Source organism: Eumetopias jubatus, unplaced genomic scaffold, assembly GCF_037043125.1.
Source record: "Eumetopias jubatus isolate StellerSeaLion01/CBP00866 unplaced genomic scaffold, mEumJub1_p1.0 scaffold_8, whole genome shotgun sequence".
Taxonomy (NCBI): Eukaryota; Metazoa; Chordata; class Mammalia; order Carnivora; family Otariidae; genus Eumetopias; species Eumetopias jubatus.
In genome coordinates, this window is record NW_028274814.1 from 58,853,332 (window position 1) to 58,870,906 (window position 17,575).

The 17,575-nt window shown below is 35.6% G+C and overlaps 1 protein-coding gene across 1 annotated transcript in view; it reads left to right on the top strand.

The window, feature by feature from the left end:
• The window catches only part of ETNK1 (ethanolamine kinase 1), a 63,802-nt gene that overhangs the window by 26,696 nt on the left and 19,531 nt on the right, over positions 1-17,575 (top strand). The window contains exons 3-4 of the mRNA XM_028113225.2: positions 11,129-11,269; positions 14,235-14,377. Of these exons, the coding sequence (XP_027969026.1) occupies positions 11,129-11,269; positions 14,235-14,377 (284 nt within the window). The remainder of the gene's footprint in view (positions 1-11,128; positions 11,270-14,234; positions 14,378-17,575) is intronic.

A 17,575-nucleotide genomic window follows, 5' to 3' on the forward strand; every position in this document is an offset into this window, starting at 1 on the left:
ATCAAAGTCCACAGAGCTTTCTTGCTATGGTTCATTCAGACATAGCTACTTGCCTGTATTATGATTGTTATAGAGTATCTGTTTTGAATATTAAAAATCTGATATATATTTATGTTTAGTCTAGGGAAAGAAAAAGAATTCAGACAGTCCCTGCGCTCCTTCCAAGTAATTTGCAGTGTGTGACAGACAATAATCTTGGAAAAAAGTATGCTAAATAGTATACACAGAAGAACAGAAAAGTTTTTCAAAAAAATACAGATCGTTTACTGTCATATACTTGGGAAATTAGGCAGTGTTTCACTGAGATCACATTTGAACTGGACTTTATTTATTTTTAAAGATTTTATTTATTTATTTGAGAGAGAGAGAGCATGAGCTGGGGGAAGGGGCAGAGGGAGAAGCAGACTCCCCGCTGAGCAGGGAGCCCAATGTGGGGCTTGATCCCAGGACCCTGGGATCATGAACTGAGCCAAAGGCAGATGCCCAACCAACTGAGCCACTCAGGCGCCCCAGAACTGGACTTTAAAGGAAGAGGCAGAGCATATGGAAGAGGCTGTGAAGGAATGGTATGATACGTAAAGATGAGTTGCACCAGGTTAACACTTAATTAGTAATTCAGCTTATGGAAATTTATCATGATATGTTTTATTTGAACTTTTCTGTGGCAATCAAGTATTACAGAGATATTGAGAAAAAATTTTTTTTTCAAAGATTTTATTTATTTATTTGACACAGAGATAGCATAAGTAGGCAGAGTGGCAGGCAGAGGGAGAAGCAGACTCCCTGCTGAGCAGGGAGCCTGATGTGGGGCTCGATCCCAGGACCCTGGGATCACGACCCGAGCCAAAGGCAGACCGTCTAGCTGACTGAGCCACCCAGGCACCCCAAGATATTCAGATAATTTTAAAAAATTTACAGGTGGGGGCGCCTGGGCGGCTCAGTCATTAAACGTCTGCCTTTGGCTCAGGTCATGATCCCAGGGTCCTGGGATCGAGCCCCGCATCGGGCTCTCTACTCAGGGGACAGCCTGCTTCTCCCTCTCCCACTCCCCCTGCTTGTGTTCCCTCTCTCGCTGTTTCTCTGTCAAATAAATAAAATCTTTAAAAAAAAATTCACAGGTGTTTAGGAATTTTCTCATCAGGTGTTTCTTTGAAACTTGCCTTTTGCTAGGAATCCTGCCTGCAGTTTAATTAAAAACCACCCAGCAACAGACATAATAGGAGGAAATGCAGTTTAAAATTAATCATTGTACATTTATCAAAAAGCATAAGTAGAAAACACTGACTTCCAGTGCTGGAATGTATTGTAGTGGAACTGGTACATTGTGAGTTAGAAGTAATACTGGTAATGTTCTCTTGGAAATTAATAGGACAATATATAATAATTCATAAAAGAAAGTTATATGTTTATGTCATGACAGCTCTTATATTCAGATATAACCAAGGCACATCAGCACAAATATTATGCTACTATTGAAATGATAATTTTGAATACTGTCTAAAATATGCAGAATGGCTGATGCAGGGTTAAGAGAGAAAAAATCAGCTTAATAGCTGAACTATGGCTGCAATTACACAATAATTGGCTTATGTGAAAATCCAAAGGGAGTATGTAAAAATGAAATAAACTGTTAGAGTGGTAGGCTTAGGGATTATTTTTCAATTAAAAAATTCCTATTATTATAATGCTCTTAAATTTTTTTTTAAAGATTTTATTTATTTGAGAGAGACAGCACACGTGACAGGGAGAGAGCAGGGAGTCCGGCATGGGGCTTGATCCCAGGATCCTGGGTTCGTGACCTGAGCCGAAGGCAGTCGCTTAACCAACTGAACCACCCAGGCACCCCTTGCTCTTAATTTTTTAAAAGCTTCCAAGAGTGGGGACAATTAGTATTAGTGGATATTTAAGAAAATTTTCTGAAGCCTTGAAATTTTCAAATGTTTTGCTTTACTGAGAATGGGATTTTAAGGTAGTATTTGCCTTGATGTTAGTGCAGTGAAGCCTTACTATTTTTTGGGTTGGGGGGGCTAATTTTTTTTTTAATTTAAATTCAGTTAATTAACATATAATGTATTACTGATTTCAGAGGTAGAGGTCAGTGATTCAGTCAGTCTTCTATAATACTCAGTGCTCATTACATCACGTGCCCTCCTTAATGCCCATCACCCAGTGACCCTATCTCTTCACCTTCTCCCCTCCAGCAACCCTCAGTTTGTTTTCAATGATTAAGAGTCTCTTATGGTTTGTCTCCCTCTCTGGTTTCATCTTGTTTTATTTTTTCCGCTTTTCCCCTATGCTCTCTTTTGCTTTTTAAATTCCACATGTGAGTGAGATCATATGATAATTGTCTTTCTCTGATTGACTTATTTCACTTAGCATAATACCCTCCAGTTCCATTCACGTTATTGCAAATGGCAAGATTTTTTTTTTTGATGGCTGAATAATATTCCATTGTATATATATGCCACATCTTCTTTATCCATTCATCTGTCGATGGACATCTGGGCTCTTTCCATAGTTTGGCTATTGTGAACATTGCTGCTATAAACATTGGGATGCAGGTGCCCCTTTGGATCACTACATTTTTATCTTTGGAATAAATATCCAGTAGTGCAATTGATGGGTCATAGGATAGCTCTATTTTTACCTTTTTGAGGAACCTCCATACTGTTTTCCATAGTGGCTGCACCAGTTTGCATTCCCACCATCAGTGTATGAGGTTTCCCTTTGTTCGCATCTTTGCCAACATGTCGTTTCCTGAGTGGTTAATTTTAGCCATTCTCACTGGTGTGAGGTGGTATCTCATTGTGGTTTTGATTTTTATTTCCCTGATGCCAACTGATGTTGAGCATTTTTTCATGTGTCTGTTGGCCATTTGTAGGTCTTCTTTGGAGAAATGTCTGTTCATGTCTTCTGTCCATTTCTTGATAGGATTATTTGTTCTTTGGGTGTTGAGTTTGTTAAGTTCTTTATAGATTTTAGATACTCACCCTTTATCTGATAAGACATTTGCAGATACCTTCTCCCATTCTGTCTGTTGTCTTTTTGTTTTGTTGACTGTTCCTTTGCTGTGCAAAAGCTTTTTTTTTTTGTACAAAAGCTTTTTATCTTGATGAAGTCCCTATAGTTCATTTTTGCCAGTGTTTCCCTTGCCTTTGGATGAAGCCTTATTTATTGAGACTAGGTAGAAGAAGGACCAATCTATGATAGTGAAAATCAGAAATCTTTAAGTAATTTTTAATTACCTTCTGATACATACAAATAAAGATTCATGGTTTATTTATTGCAGAATTATATTAATGAAGAGATTTTTTTATAGTTGTTTTTAGTTGTATATAAATTTACTGATAGAAAACAATTTCTCTGAGGGGGTTGGGAGAAAAAAATTAATCAAGTCTTGTTAAGAACAATATTTTTATAACTGATTTATTTAATTAAAATTTTTTTTTTTTTGGTAGAGCTGCTGGGCAGTGAACTAAAAATTTCTTTTTACCTGTAAAATACATATAACAATTTACCATCTTAATTGTTTTTAAAGTATAACATTAAGTATTATTAAGTACATTCACATTATTATGCAACCTATTTCCACAATTATTTTCATCTTACAAAACTAAAATTTTTAAAGATTTTATTTATTCATTTGAGAGAGACAGAGAGCATGAGCATGGGGGAGAGGCAGAGCGAGAAACAGACTCCCTGCTGAACTGGAAGCCCAATGTGGGGCTCCATCCTAGGACCTGGAGACCATGACTTGAGCCGAAGGCAGACGCTTAACCATTTGAGCCACCCACGCACCCCCAAAACTAAAATTTTATATACCTTAAACTGCAACTTTCCAATTCTCCCCTACCTCCAGCCTGGGCAGCCATCATTCTACTTTCTGTCTGTATGAATTTGACTGTTGTAGGCATTTCATAAAAGTGGAATCACACTTTTGGCTTTTTGTGATGGGCTTATTTCACTGAGCATGGTGTCTTCAGGGTTCATCCATGTTGTAGCGTGTGTCAGAATTTCCTTCCCTTTTAAGGCTAATACTTCATTTTATGTATATATACTGTGATTTGTTTATCCATTCATCCATGGATGGACATTTGGGTTGCTTCCACCTTTTTGGCTATTGTGAATAAGATTGTTACAAACATAGGTGTACAAATATCTTTTCAAGACCCCTGATTTCAATTTTTGAATATATAACCAGAAGTGGAATTGTTGAATCATATGGTAATTCTGTTTGTAGTTTTTTGAGGAACCACCATATTGTTTTCCATATCAACTGCACCATTTTACATTCCCACCAACAGTGCGCAAGGCTGCAGTTTCTCCGTATCCTTGCCAATACTTACTATTTTGCTTTTTTGATAGTAGTCCTCCTAATGGCTATGAGGTGTTACATCACTGAGGTTTCGATTTTCATTTGCCTAGTGATTCGTCATATTTAGCATTTTTTCTTACGCTTGTTGGCCATCTTATGCTTGTTGGCTTCTTGGGGGAAATGTTAATTTACTCGTTTTCTTCTTTTTTTAAAAGATTTTATTCTTAAGTAATCTCTGCACCCAACATGGGGCTCAAACTCACAACCCTGAGATCAAGAGTTTCAGGCTCTACTGACTGAGCCATCTAAGAGCCGCTGTGTATCCATTTTTTAATTGGATTGTTTATTTTTTGTTGTCAAGCTGTTGTATTTTATATATTCTGGATATTAAGCCTTATCACATACATGATTTGCAAATATTTTTTCTCATTCTATAGGCTGCCTTTTCACTCTGTTGATTTTATCCTTTGATGCAGTTTTAAATTTTGATATAGTTTAATTTAATTTTACTTTTATTGCCTGTACTGTTGATACCATATGCAAGAAATCATTGCCAAATCCAGTGTCATGAAGCTTTCTTCCTTTTTTCTAAGAGTTTTATAGCTTTATTTTTTAAAAATTTTTTAAAAGATTTATTTGAGAGAGTGAGTGGAGATAGAAAAAGAGAGCATGAGAGTGGGTAAGGGGCAGAGGGGAAGGGAGAAGCAGACTCCCTGCTGAGCAGGGAACCTGACACAGGGCTAGATCCCAGGACCCTGGGATCATGACCTGAGCCGAAGACAGATGCCTAACCGACTGAGCCACCCAGGTGCCCCAAGAGTTTTATAGCTATAGCTCTTACATTTAGATTTTGATTCATTTAGTTAATTTTTCTTTATGATGTAAGGCATTTGGATATCCAGTTTTCCCAACAGCAGCTGTTGAAAAGACTGTCCTTTGCCCATTGGATGGTCTTTGTACCCTTATCGAAAATCATTACCATAAACTTGAGGATTTATTTCTGGGCTGTTTGTTCCATTGGTCTATACGGTATGTCATTGTGCCAGAACCACACTGTTTTGATAACTGTAGCTTTGTAATAAGTTTTGAAGTCAGGAAGTGTGAGACCTCCAGCTTTATTTTTTTTCAAGGTTGTTCTAGCCATCTGGGGGTTTCTTAAAATTACATTTGAATTTTAAGATGGGTTTTTCTATTTATGCAAAAAGCACCACTGGGATTTTTGTAGGAATTGCACTGAATCTATAGATTACTTTGGGTAGTATTGACGTCTTAACAATATTAAGTTTTCCAATCCGTGAACATGGGATGTCTTTCCATTTATTTGTGTATTTAATTTTTTTTGGCTGTGTTTTGTAGTTTGGAATATACAAGTCTTTCACCTTCCCTGGTTGTTTTTTTTTTCTTTTAAAGATTTTATTTATTTATTTGACAAAGAGAGAGACAGAGAGGGGACACAAGCAGAGGGAGTGGGAGAGGGAGAAGCAGGCTTCCCGCTGAGCAAGGAGCCCGATATGGGGCTTGATCCCAGGACTCTGGGATCATGACCTGAGCCAAAGGCAGACGCTTAACGACTGAACCACCCAGGTGCCGCTCCCTGGTTAAATTTGTTCCTAAATATTTTATTCTTTTTGATGCTATTGTAAATGAAATTGTTCTCTTAATCTCCTTTTTGGATTGTTATTGTTAATGTAGAACTGCAGCTAATTTTTACATGTTACTTTTGTATTTTGCAACTGTGTTGAATTCATTTATTAGTAAAAACTATTTTTCTTAACAAAGACATTCTTCACAAATTGCATGTTTTGTTGAGGCCCAATTTATCAAAAATTTTAGATGAGTATGGAACTTGTAATTAGGACTTAATTTTTTAAAACTCTTAGCAAGGCCTAGTTTTCTGTAGCTGCTGTGCTTGTGGTTGAACTATACTTTTTATTTCCATGAAGATATTTGTATTATACATAGATTTTCTTCTTAATTTTGCTAAGAAAAGATAGACCACTAGTTCTAAGATTCATAGAAATTGACGTGAATTCTAGACTTTAAGAGAAAACTTATGCAGGGACGCCTGGGTGGCTCAGCTGCTTCTCTCTCTGCCTGCCTCTCTCTCTCTCTCTCTCTCTCTCTGATAAGTAAATAAAATCTTAAAAAGAAAAGAAAAAAACCACAAAATGTGTCTTGTCGAAGAACAAGTAGTATTTCAAATGGATGGTCACTTTGTTTTTATATAGCAAGGTATTAATTTTGTTATAATTCTTACTATATGAGATTTAGAAAAAATTCAAGATAGGTTTATTGTCAGGTAGATTAAAATCTAATAGAGGGAGGATCCCTTGGTATTAACAGTAAGTTTCTAAATCTACTCGGAGTCTGTTGCCAAGATAATGACTCTCATTCATTGAGTATCTTTTAAAGTACCTTCTCCAAGTGCTGAGTGTTACAAGAGGTAAAAGAATAGTCTTTGTCCCTTATAAGATAACTTAATGGTAGTATTTATCAATAGCGTTGATAAAACAGTCTCAATTATTTTTTTTAAAGATTTTATTTATTTGAGAGAGAGAGAATGAGAGATAGCACGAGAGGGAAGAGGGTCAGAGGGAGAAGCAGACTCCCCGCTGAGCAGGGAGCCCGATGTGGGACTGGATCCCGGGACTCCAGGATCGTGACCTGAGCTGAAGGCAGTCGCCTAACAAACTGAGCCACCCAGGTGCCCAAAACAGTCTCAGTTATTGCTATTATTATTTGCTGCTATTCCATTTTGAATTCTATGGGAAAATGCTACAAAACATTTTAAATAACACTGAATACACCTTTACCTATTATAGATATGATACTATCATTTAATATTGATTTTGTTCCTTATATAATCTAATTTTATCAGTGTACCTATAGATAGGGCAAATATATTTATAATCTACTTTAAAAGATACTAATCATTAGCTCTTAAGCTCTGTATCCAAATCTTTGATGTAGATTTTTTTTTAAAGATTTTGTTTATTTATTAGAGCGCACTTGCACACAAAATCAGGGGGAGCAGCAGAGGGAGAAGTAGCCTCCTCACTGAGCAAGGAGCCTGATGCGGGGACTCCATCCCAGGACCCTGGGATCATGACCTGAGCCCAGTGCAGATGCGTAACTGATTGAGCCACCCATGCATCCCTTGATAGAGCTTTTTTTGTAAATATTACTTTTGCTATAGTATGATCATTAATATTTTAGTTTGTTTTACATTTGAGTAGGTATATATTAGTTTAGGCAGACTTTTAAAAGATTTCATGTAAAAGTAGTTCTATTTCATCTATAATTTCAGAAATTTGTTTAGAGGAGAAAATTATATTTGATAAATTTTTTAAAGATTTATTTGAGAGAGAGAGGGAATGTGCATGTGAGCAGGAGGAGGGGCAGAGGGAAGGAGTCTCAAGCAGACTTCCCACTGAATGTGGAGCCGTTTGTGCGGCTGGATCCCAGGACCCTGAGTTCATGACCTGAGGTGAAATCAAGTCAGACGCTGAACCGAATGAGTCCCCCAGGTGCCCCTAAAGATTATATTTTTTAAAAGTAATCTCTGTACCAACCATGGGACTCAAACTCACAACCCTGAGATCAAGAGCCACATGCTGTACCAACTGAGCCAGCCAGGCGCCCCATATATTTGATAAATTTTTGATAAAAATCACTATCACTTGGAAAACTTTACTTTTGTAACTTCATAGTTTATGTCCATTTACTGTTTATTGTAACTGATAGGAAATTGGTGTGAAATGGGAAATCAGTCTATAGGATCTTTGTATGTGAATGTGAATGTGAAGTTCATGTTGTCATTATTAAATGTAAAGTTTTCAGTTGATTAAATTTTTACATAAGTTTTTTCTGGTATTCATACCATGTTAGATTTGAAGGAGAACATCAGGGTTATACAATAGGCCCGTAATTATGTTTTTCTTTTATCTTTTTTTTTTGAGATTTTATTTATTTATTTGACAGAGACACAGTGAGAGAGGGAACACAAGCAGGGGGAGTGGGAGAGGGAGAAGCAGGTTTTCCGCTGAGGAGGGAGCCCGATGCAGGGCTTGATCCTAGGACCCTGGGATCATGACCTGAGCTGAAGGCAGACACTTAACGAGTGAGCCACCCAGGCACCCCTGTGTATGTATTCTTGTAGACATGAATATGTGACCTTGTGGAAGGTCAGTAAACAATAATTAAATTTTATGTAAAGCACTGTTTGCTAATTTGTTTGAGAGATATGAACCAAGGCACTTATTCCTTTTTTTAATTACTTTTTTAAAAAGATTTTATTTATTTATTTGAGAGAGAGAGAGAATGAGAGACAGAGAACATGAGAGGGAAGAGGGTCAGAGACAGAAGCAGACTCCCCGCTGAGCAGGGAGCCCGACATGGGACTCGATCCCGGGCTCCAGGATCATGACCTGAGCTGAAGGCGGTCGCTTAACCAACTGGGCCACCCAGGCGCCCCCAAGACACTTATTCCTAAAAAGATTGAAGATTTTGATATTTTGATAATATATTAGGCCTCTTGATAATTGGAAAATTCAAACTGACTTGAAGAAGAAGGAATATATTGGTACATACAACTGAGAATACTGAGTTTAAACATGGGTGGGTCAAGGGACTGTAACATTGTCATTAGGGGAGTATTACTCTTCTGTTTTAGTCTGTGTTAGCTTTATATTCTGGCAAATTTTCCTTAAAAGTGGCAATTATTGGGGCACCTGGCTGGCTTGGTCAGTAGAATGTGAGACTCTTGCTCTCAGGGTTGTGGGTTTGGGCCCCATGTTAGGTCTAGAGATTACTTGAAAATAAAACCTTAAAAAAAAGGGATGGCAATTATAATTATCAGCAGTTGCAGGCTTATCTGATCAGTTTAGTCATGGTGGGAGGAGGGTAGGGAGCAGGGACGTTCTTCTACTAATAGCTTCAACCAAAGTAGCATCAGTCACAGTCCTGAGATCAAATCCTTTTGGCTTAGTTTGGGTAGCATGCTCAGAACCAGTCATTGTGGAACAAGTATAGAAGGATGGAATGCTCTGGGCGAAGTCTGTGTCATCTTAACTCCTAAAATTAGTGCTGTGGATAGGATAGAGAGTTAGGATTGAGGTCAGCTCTGTATGAACCACATGAAGTAAAAGTAAAGGGGATGGAGGTTTCTCTAAAGGAACATCAGAACTCTTTTGTTACTATAAACCAGGTAGAGAATATTCACTGTAGTATAAAAATGTGTAATCACAGTACTGCAGTGGTAGATTCTCTGTCTTAATTGAGCAGTTCTCAAATATTTTTGCATATTTAATCCTTTGAGAAACTTTTAAACATTTTTTTTTTTTTTTAGAAAGGGGTAGAGGGAGGGGCAGAGGAAGAAGGAGAGAATCTTAAGCAGACTCCATGCCCATCGTGGAGCTGCTGTGGGCTTGATCTCATGATCCTGAGATCATGACTTGAGCTGAAATCAGGAGTTGGATGCTTAACTGACTGAGCCACCCAGGTGCCCCAGGAAGCTTTTAAATATCTTGATGCCTTGGCTGTACGCAAGACCAATTAAATCAAAATTTCTAGGGGTAGTACTTATGCCTCTGTTTGTTTTATTAAGTTTCCAGTTTGATTTCAGTATAGAGCCAAGCTGCAGAATTGGATCATTGTATCAGTGTTTCTCCACTTGATCTTAGCCAAAGGCCGAGAAGCGATATATATCAGTGTTTCTCAAACTTTACAGTGGATTGAGATCACCTGGAGGTCTTGTTTAGAATGCAGAGTGCTGGGGCCCACCCCCAAAGATTGTGATTCAGTGGATCTGAGGTGGGGCCTCAGACATTACTAGGTAGCGCAATGTTAATAGGTCCTAGAACTGTACTTAAAGAGCATTACATTAGGGCGCCTGGGTGGCTCAGTCAGTTAAGTGTCTGCCTTCAGCTCACGTCATGATCCCAGAGTCCTAGGATCTAGCCCTGCTTCAGGCTCCCTGCTCAGTGGGGAGTCTGCTTCTCCCTCTACCTTTTGCCCCTGCTCGTGATCTCTCTCTCCCTCAAATAAATAAATAATATATATATATATTTTAAAAGAGCATTACATTAGCTTGTGAGCATCTTCCAAATTAGCCAGTTTTAAGTTCTTTAATTTATAGATTACTATTAAGTCATTTTCTCACCTACTAGTCTATATAGACTGGTAACTTATTTCTGTTTTGTGTACTTATTCTTAATGTTAGCATCTGCTGTTCTTTGTTCTACAGATAACAAAGATAGCATGGATACAAGTATACACAGTTTCAAATTTTATTGTTGAATCAAGAAGATTGATTCTGACATAAAATCTTAACGTTTGTTCAGGAAATTTGTCTTTAACACAGTTATAGAAATTAACTTCTATAACCCATTCATCTGCCCAGTTACCTTTTTACTTTAGTCCCCTTTTGTCCTTTAACCTCAGTGACTGTAGAGGATCAAAATTCAAAATGTGTCTCTGATTAATGTCTAATATGGGCCTTGAAATCATTTATAATGTGTATTGGTCCTAACCGTTATTTATGTAATCAGAATAGACCACCTGCTTCCAGACACTCATCCTCTTTTGGACACAGTATTTATTCACTGAATTGATTGTAGGTGTTTCTTCCTACTGATGCTTTAAACATTTGTTTGCCTCTCCTTGTGAGAGTTGACTTGACAAATTATTCTGAATCTTAGGTAAGAATGAAATCGTGTTATAAAATGAATGCACACCAAGTTAGTTTACTTATGAGTAGACGTGAACCCTATGATGCTTAACATTTTCTTTTTATGCTGTTTTGTTTTCAAACAGGCTAATAGCACGTCAGCTTGCTAAAATCCATGCTATCCATGCACACAATGGCTGGATTCCTAAATCTAATCTATGGCTAAAGATGGGAAAATATTTCTCTCTCATTCCCACAGGATTTGCAGATGAAGACCTTAATAAAAGGTAAATTTACTTTTACATTTGAAATCGTTTTACCTTGTTTTGCTATAAAGTTTCAGAGATAGCTTACAAGGTTTTTGTGTATATAATCTGGTTTGGTTGCTGTCTTTGCATTTGATTAAATTAGCACTGATTTATTTGACTCTTAGGTGGCACTACATTAATATAACTGTCTCTCTCTCCCAGCCAATGCAAAAACAAAACAGAACAGCAGCAACAACAAAAAACAGCCTGCAAAAGCCTGGGGTAGGGGTGGGAGTGGGTAGAGGTGACCAGCCAAGAAACAAATATAGAACAATTATTTGGAAGTAAACATAATATAATGATTGCTATGAATGGTGCTTTTTGCACAGAATGAGTTGGCCATGGAGCCCTTTTTAAAAGAATTCTTTTCAAAGCTGTTTTAAATAGGCCTAGAGATTTGCATTGGGACAATGTAGTAATATTAGAGTGTGAAAAAGTTTGGATTGTCTTAGTTTACTGAGACTATACTAAAGTCCTAGATAATGAGGTTGAAAATTCAATTACTGGAGTCTTACTCAGCTTTTGTAAAACTGACTCCCCAGGTTCCAAGTAAGGTATTCCATTATTTTTTATTAAAAAAATTGTAACTTAGCATTTAGAATCTAAATTATATGGACATGTTTTTATAGTGATTACTACTAGTACAAAAATTAGGAATTCTTTTTTCTCCTTTATATCTAAAACATACTCCCAACTTGTATTCAGGAATTTTTCATTTTAAGAACAGTAGAGACAGGCAGGACCTATAGAGTTTTTCTTGTTTCTTTTTACTTATTATAATTCATTAGAGAAAAATAGCTGTATTGTTCTGTTGAGTTATTATTTCAGAGATTAGTTTGATTCACTCAGTGTATGTGTTTTTATTTGCAGGTAGTTTGTCAAACTTTGAATTTGATAGGAATAGTATACCCTTTTAACTCGGATAGGCAAACATCTGTAAATGTGTCCAATGTGCTAAATACTCAAGAAATGACAGCATAAAACCGCAAAATCCTCTTTTGAAATAACTATTTGATTGAAAAATTTAAAAATAATGAAATATGTGGCAGTAAGGAATGTATGATTTTCTTGACTTTTTTTTTTTTAAGATTTTATTTATTTATTTGACAGAGAGAGAGACACAGTGAGAGAGGGAACACAAGCAGGGGGAGTGGGAGAGGAAAGAAGCAGGCTTCCTGCCAAGCAAGGAGCCTGATGTGGGGGCTCGATCCCAGGACCCTGGGATCATGACCTGAGCCGAAGGCAGACGCTTAACAACTGAGCCACGCAGGCGCCCCTGATTTTCTTAAGATAATGCAGAGTTCAGAGGCAGTATTGTATTGTGTGGGTTAAGAGTACAAGACTCTGGAGCCAGACTGCCTAGGATGAAGCCTTAATTCCTCCAGTTAACTGTGTTAACTGGGCAAAAGTTCTGCTGTGTAACCTTGGGCAAAATAAAAATAGAAATAATAAGAGTAGTATATTTACCTTTTAAGAGTTTTTTATGAGGGTTAATTGAGTTATTATATACAAAGTATGTAGAACAGCGTGCAAAAAGCACCCTGCCCTAATACATGATATACAACTAAAACATTAAAAACAATTAAAATATTAAAAATCTGGGGATGCCTGGGTGGCTCAGTTGTTAAGCATCTGCCTTCGGCTCGGGTTGTGGTCCCAGGGTCCTGGGATCGAGCCCCGCATCAGGCTTCCTGCTTAGTGGGAAGTCTGCTTCTCCCTCTCCCGCTCCCCCCACTTGTGTTCCCTTCTCTCATTGTCTCTCTCTCTCTCTATCAAATAAATAAATGAAATCTTTAAAAAAAAATATTAAAAATCTGTTTCATATTCTGTTCCTTTTTGTTTGTATATGGTTGTAATTACCATGTTCAATCCTTTTAGTTCTATTATTTCTATTCAGCTCTGTATCTTTTAAATAGATTTTTGAACCATAACAGTTACCATCTTGAAAAGAGTGTATAAGGATTACTTTTGGTAGCTGTGTGTAGAGAAGAATACAGTAGTGGGAAAATACAGGCAGCAACCACCTGAATTAGGCAAATTCATTAAAGTTAAGTTCATTGATAGAGAATCTTTATCATATTGTAAAATGGAAAAGTAAGGCTATAATTTGAGAGACTGTAGAGAAAGAATGAAGAAAGCTAAGGTTAAAGTGTTAAGGGAAGAGAAAGCATAAACGAACAGCAATTTTGTAAGCCAGATGGTGCTATTGAGGAATGAGTGGTAGTACTCTATTTTTGTTTCATTTTATTTTTATCAAATGAATATAAATATAGTGTAATAAATAGTACAGAAGAGTGTAGAATTAAAAAGCCATGATCTCCAATCCTGTTTGCCACTCTACCTACCATACTTTCCAGTCTCACTACTCTGAGACAATTTCTATAATAGATAATGGAGTATTCTATGATATGATTGTCATAGATAATATCTGATGATTATCAGAATTGATTAGGTTTATCAATAGTAGATCATGTCTGTTGACTTTGATAGATAAATTTAGCTGACTTGTACTGCATTCACCCTTCAAAGCTTGAAATAGATGTTTTAGTTCTTTAATAAACTGTCTTTATAACTTTAATATACTTAAGCTTCTTTTTATTAAACTCTTTGTGTCTTGGAGATAAATGTAAAACATTTAGAATAGTGCTTAGTAAATGTTAGCTATTAAGTATATATATTACTTTCCTTCCCCAATTTTGTAATAATAGATTTTTTGCTTTTCTGCCCTGCATTTTAACTTGCTTAGTTTCATTTTATTCATATTCAGCTCATTAAGTAAAGATTTTCCTTTATTCCAACTTGCATAATAATTGGCTTGTTTTAATTCAGGAGTCTATGCAATTGAATGGAAAGAATTTACTAAAAATAGATTTTAATCTTTAAACTTGAAAAAAGTCATTAATATAAACAATATATAACACTTTTTTTTTTTTTTAAACAAAAGGTTCTTAAGTGATATCCCAAGCTCTCAGATTCTTCAGGAAGAAATGACTTGGATGAAGGAGATTCTTTCCAACCTGGGCTCACCTGTTGTGCTGTGCCATAATGACCTATTGTGTAAGAATATAATCTACAATGAGAAACAAGGTAGGTATCTGACCTTAGCAGTAAGTAAAGTTGATTTCTTTGATGTTCTTAGTGGTCCTTTGATCTTTGTATCAGTAAATTTAATTCAGATATAAGGATTAAAAACATTCATGAAGTCTTTAAAGATTTTCTTTATGTTATAAAGTCATGGTAACTGCTAAATTAGGAATATATATTCTCTATATATTTGTATAAAATATGTTTCTTAGAAAGTTTGGTTCTTGTTAAGAATTTTAAATGAACAATAATAAAATGACTTTTTAAATTTAACTGTGAAACCTATTTGGTAATTCATGGTTTGAAAATGTACCTGCTTATAATGGGGGTTATTGAAAAACCAACTGACATTGGACTGCTCTTAATAAGTTATAGGATTTTCTCAGTATTGGGAAGGACAGCAGTATTATCAGGTGTTCTATTACCTGTTTATTCTGATTTGTTCGATATTTTGATGCTAGGGAGAGAGCCACAGGTGGAGGAAATGTTACGTGTACTGGTTGAAATTTATATCTATTAAAGTAGTAATCAAGAAGCTTTGGTAAATAGTTTTAACATTTTTTTAGGTATAGATAGTGATACATTTTGGTGAAATGTTTTCTGTGATCATATCTTGCTGTATTCAAAATCTCTGTTTCCATATTTAAGAGACACTGGTTGTATTATATTATTGGATAAAGTGGTTTGAGGTTTGGTTGCTAAAACATAGATGCCCCTTCAATGCTAAATTGAAATTTGAAAATATGATTTTGGTTGAAGGATTATTAATTCAAAAAGTTTGAAACTATGAAACTTGCATTTTAAAGGAAACCAGTTTTGAGTATAGTCATTATAGTTGGAAGATTATTTTCAGTCAAGAATGTGTTTTTGTGAAGATACTAAAGCCAAACAATTCTGATTTAATGGTCATAATTCTATGAAATTACTATCATGACCATTCTTAATAGATTTTAAGTTGAGACTGTTCTAATGCAAAGGTTGTTAATATTGTAAATGACTTTAACTTGAAGAAAATCAACCAAAGAGCACTGTCAAGGATGGTAGACTGAAGCACATATTCTTAAAAACATGTTTGAGTATCTTTTATATCTTATATTTTAGTATGGATTAGAGATTCTATTTCTTAAGAATACATTGAGCTGACATCTTTATTTTGAATATTGTGAAGTCTTTGTGTGGAAGCATTTTTTTAAAAAAACTTAAGGTGTGTCCTAAACCATGGAGTACTTGACAGTGTCCTTTATTATTTATTGTCCATTTATTTTTTCTAATTGCCATGTATATATTACTTTATATACTAGTAACCAAATCTCAATGCCATTTGTGAGACAGAAGTATTAGTTATACATTAAAGCGATGTATTAGCTTTTTTAAGTTCAGAGCAAGACCAAATAACACATTCTATATAATGGAATTTCAAGTGAGGGACTTCATCTTACGTTTGAAGTGGACACTCAGCTTTATTTTTAACTGCAAGTTAATCAGAGAATCTGTTACTTCCTTTGGAATATATTTTAACTTTTCATATTTTTATTTTATAAGTTTCTTTTGCATATTCATTTCACAGAGCAAACTTATAAAACTAAAATATAAGGGACCAAAAAAATCAGATTACTTTGTCTTAGGTATTAAAAAAACGCATTTTTACTTTTAATCAGTTGCCAATCTAAATTGTTTATCAGTGATATGAAAAGTTCTCATATTTTCAAACAAAATCTTTCTGTTTCAGTTTGACTCTTAAGATTTCAAGATTGTCATTTGCTTATTTTACCAAGAGTTACCTAAGTCATATTTTTGTGTCTAATTTTTCTTCCCTACACAGAAGAATGAATTTCACAGTTCAACAAATGTAACTATTTTGATATATTTTTTTAGAGTTTTCCTTTCTTCAAGGAGTGTATTGTGTACCATTTGTTTCTTCTTGTCTTTGTGGTTATATTTGTATGTTATGGATATGTTCTTTTTCCTTACCAGTGGTTTTATAGTGTCTTTTAGGAAGGCAAGTTTGGACTTTATGGCATCCATTAAAAAAAAGGAATCAATTGCTATGTGATTAGTTGATACATAGCATTAAGAAAATACGGTTGGAATGTTCAAGTAAGAATCTAAAACTCATGAGAGTGTGGCAAGAGCTTTGTTCTGTGTATTATCTAACTTTCAAATTAGCTAATGGTTTTGAAGTAATATAACTATGACATATTTGCCTTTAGTTATAAGGAGAAGATACCATGCCTTGTGCTTAAAAAATTGTAAACTCTATAAATTTAGTAAATTTAATGAACAAAAAGATTGTAGCATTAGTACTTATAGCTGCAGTCTCAAGGAGGATAATTAAAATTAGAAATAGGGACTGCAAAAGTTCTTTACCTTAACTGGTTAACTTGTTACAGTATCTAAAAGCCAAGGGTGAAGTCTTTGGAGTTTAAAACAATTTCTACATAGAATAAGTGATTAAGCTGCATATTATATTCACAGATGTGTTTAATTTGTTATCACTTGTTAAGTCATTCGTGTGATCTGAGTTCAGGACTTCACTATTTTGTACCTACTTGAGGTAAAAATATGTAAACATAATAAGATGAAAGCTAAGGGATTGGCTTTAACATCATCAAGGTTAGTATCTCTCTGTAGTATGTTTCAGACCCTTCATTTCTCAGAAGTGCAGATTTTAGTTAAACTTCATGAATTTATACTGGATCAACTTGTAGTCTCCATATGTAATTTTCAACCATAATAACTTAGATTTTGTTTATTGTCATCAGGTTAAACATTTCTAAGTAACTCTTTTTTTTTTCCTAAGTAACTCTTAAAAGCAGATGTATTAGAGCTTAATTACAACTAAGAGAAGTTAGAAAGAATGTACATGTTGGAACCAGGCACACTTAGGTTCACATCCCTGCTCAATCACATATAGAAGTAGGTGATACTAGACAAATTATTTTATCTTTTTTTTTTTTAAAGATTTTATCGTTAAGTAATCTCTTACACCCAACATGGGGCTTGAATTTATAACTGCGAGATCTAGAGTCACATGCCCCACTGATTGAGCCAGCCAGGCATCTGCATTTTATCTCTCTCTCTTTTTTTAAAGATTTTATTTATTCATGAGAGAGAGAGAGAGAGAGAGGCAGAGGGAGAAGCAGGCTCCCAAGGAGCAGGGAGCCCGATGCGGGACTCGATCCCAGGACCCTGGGATCATGA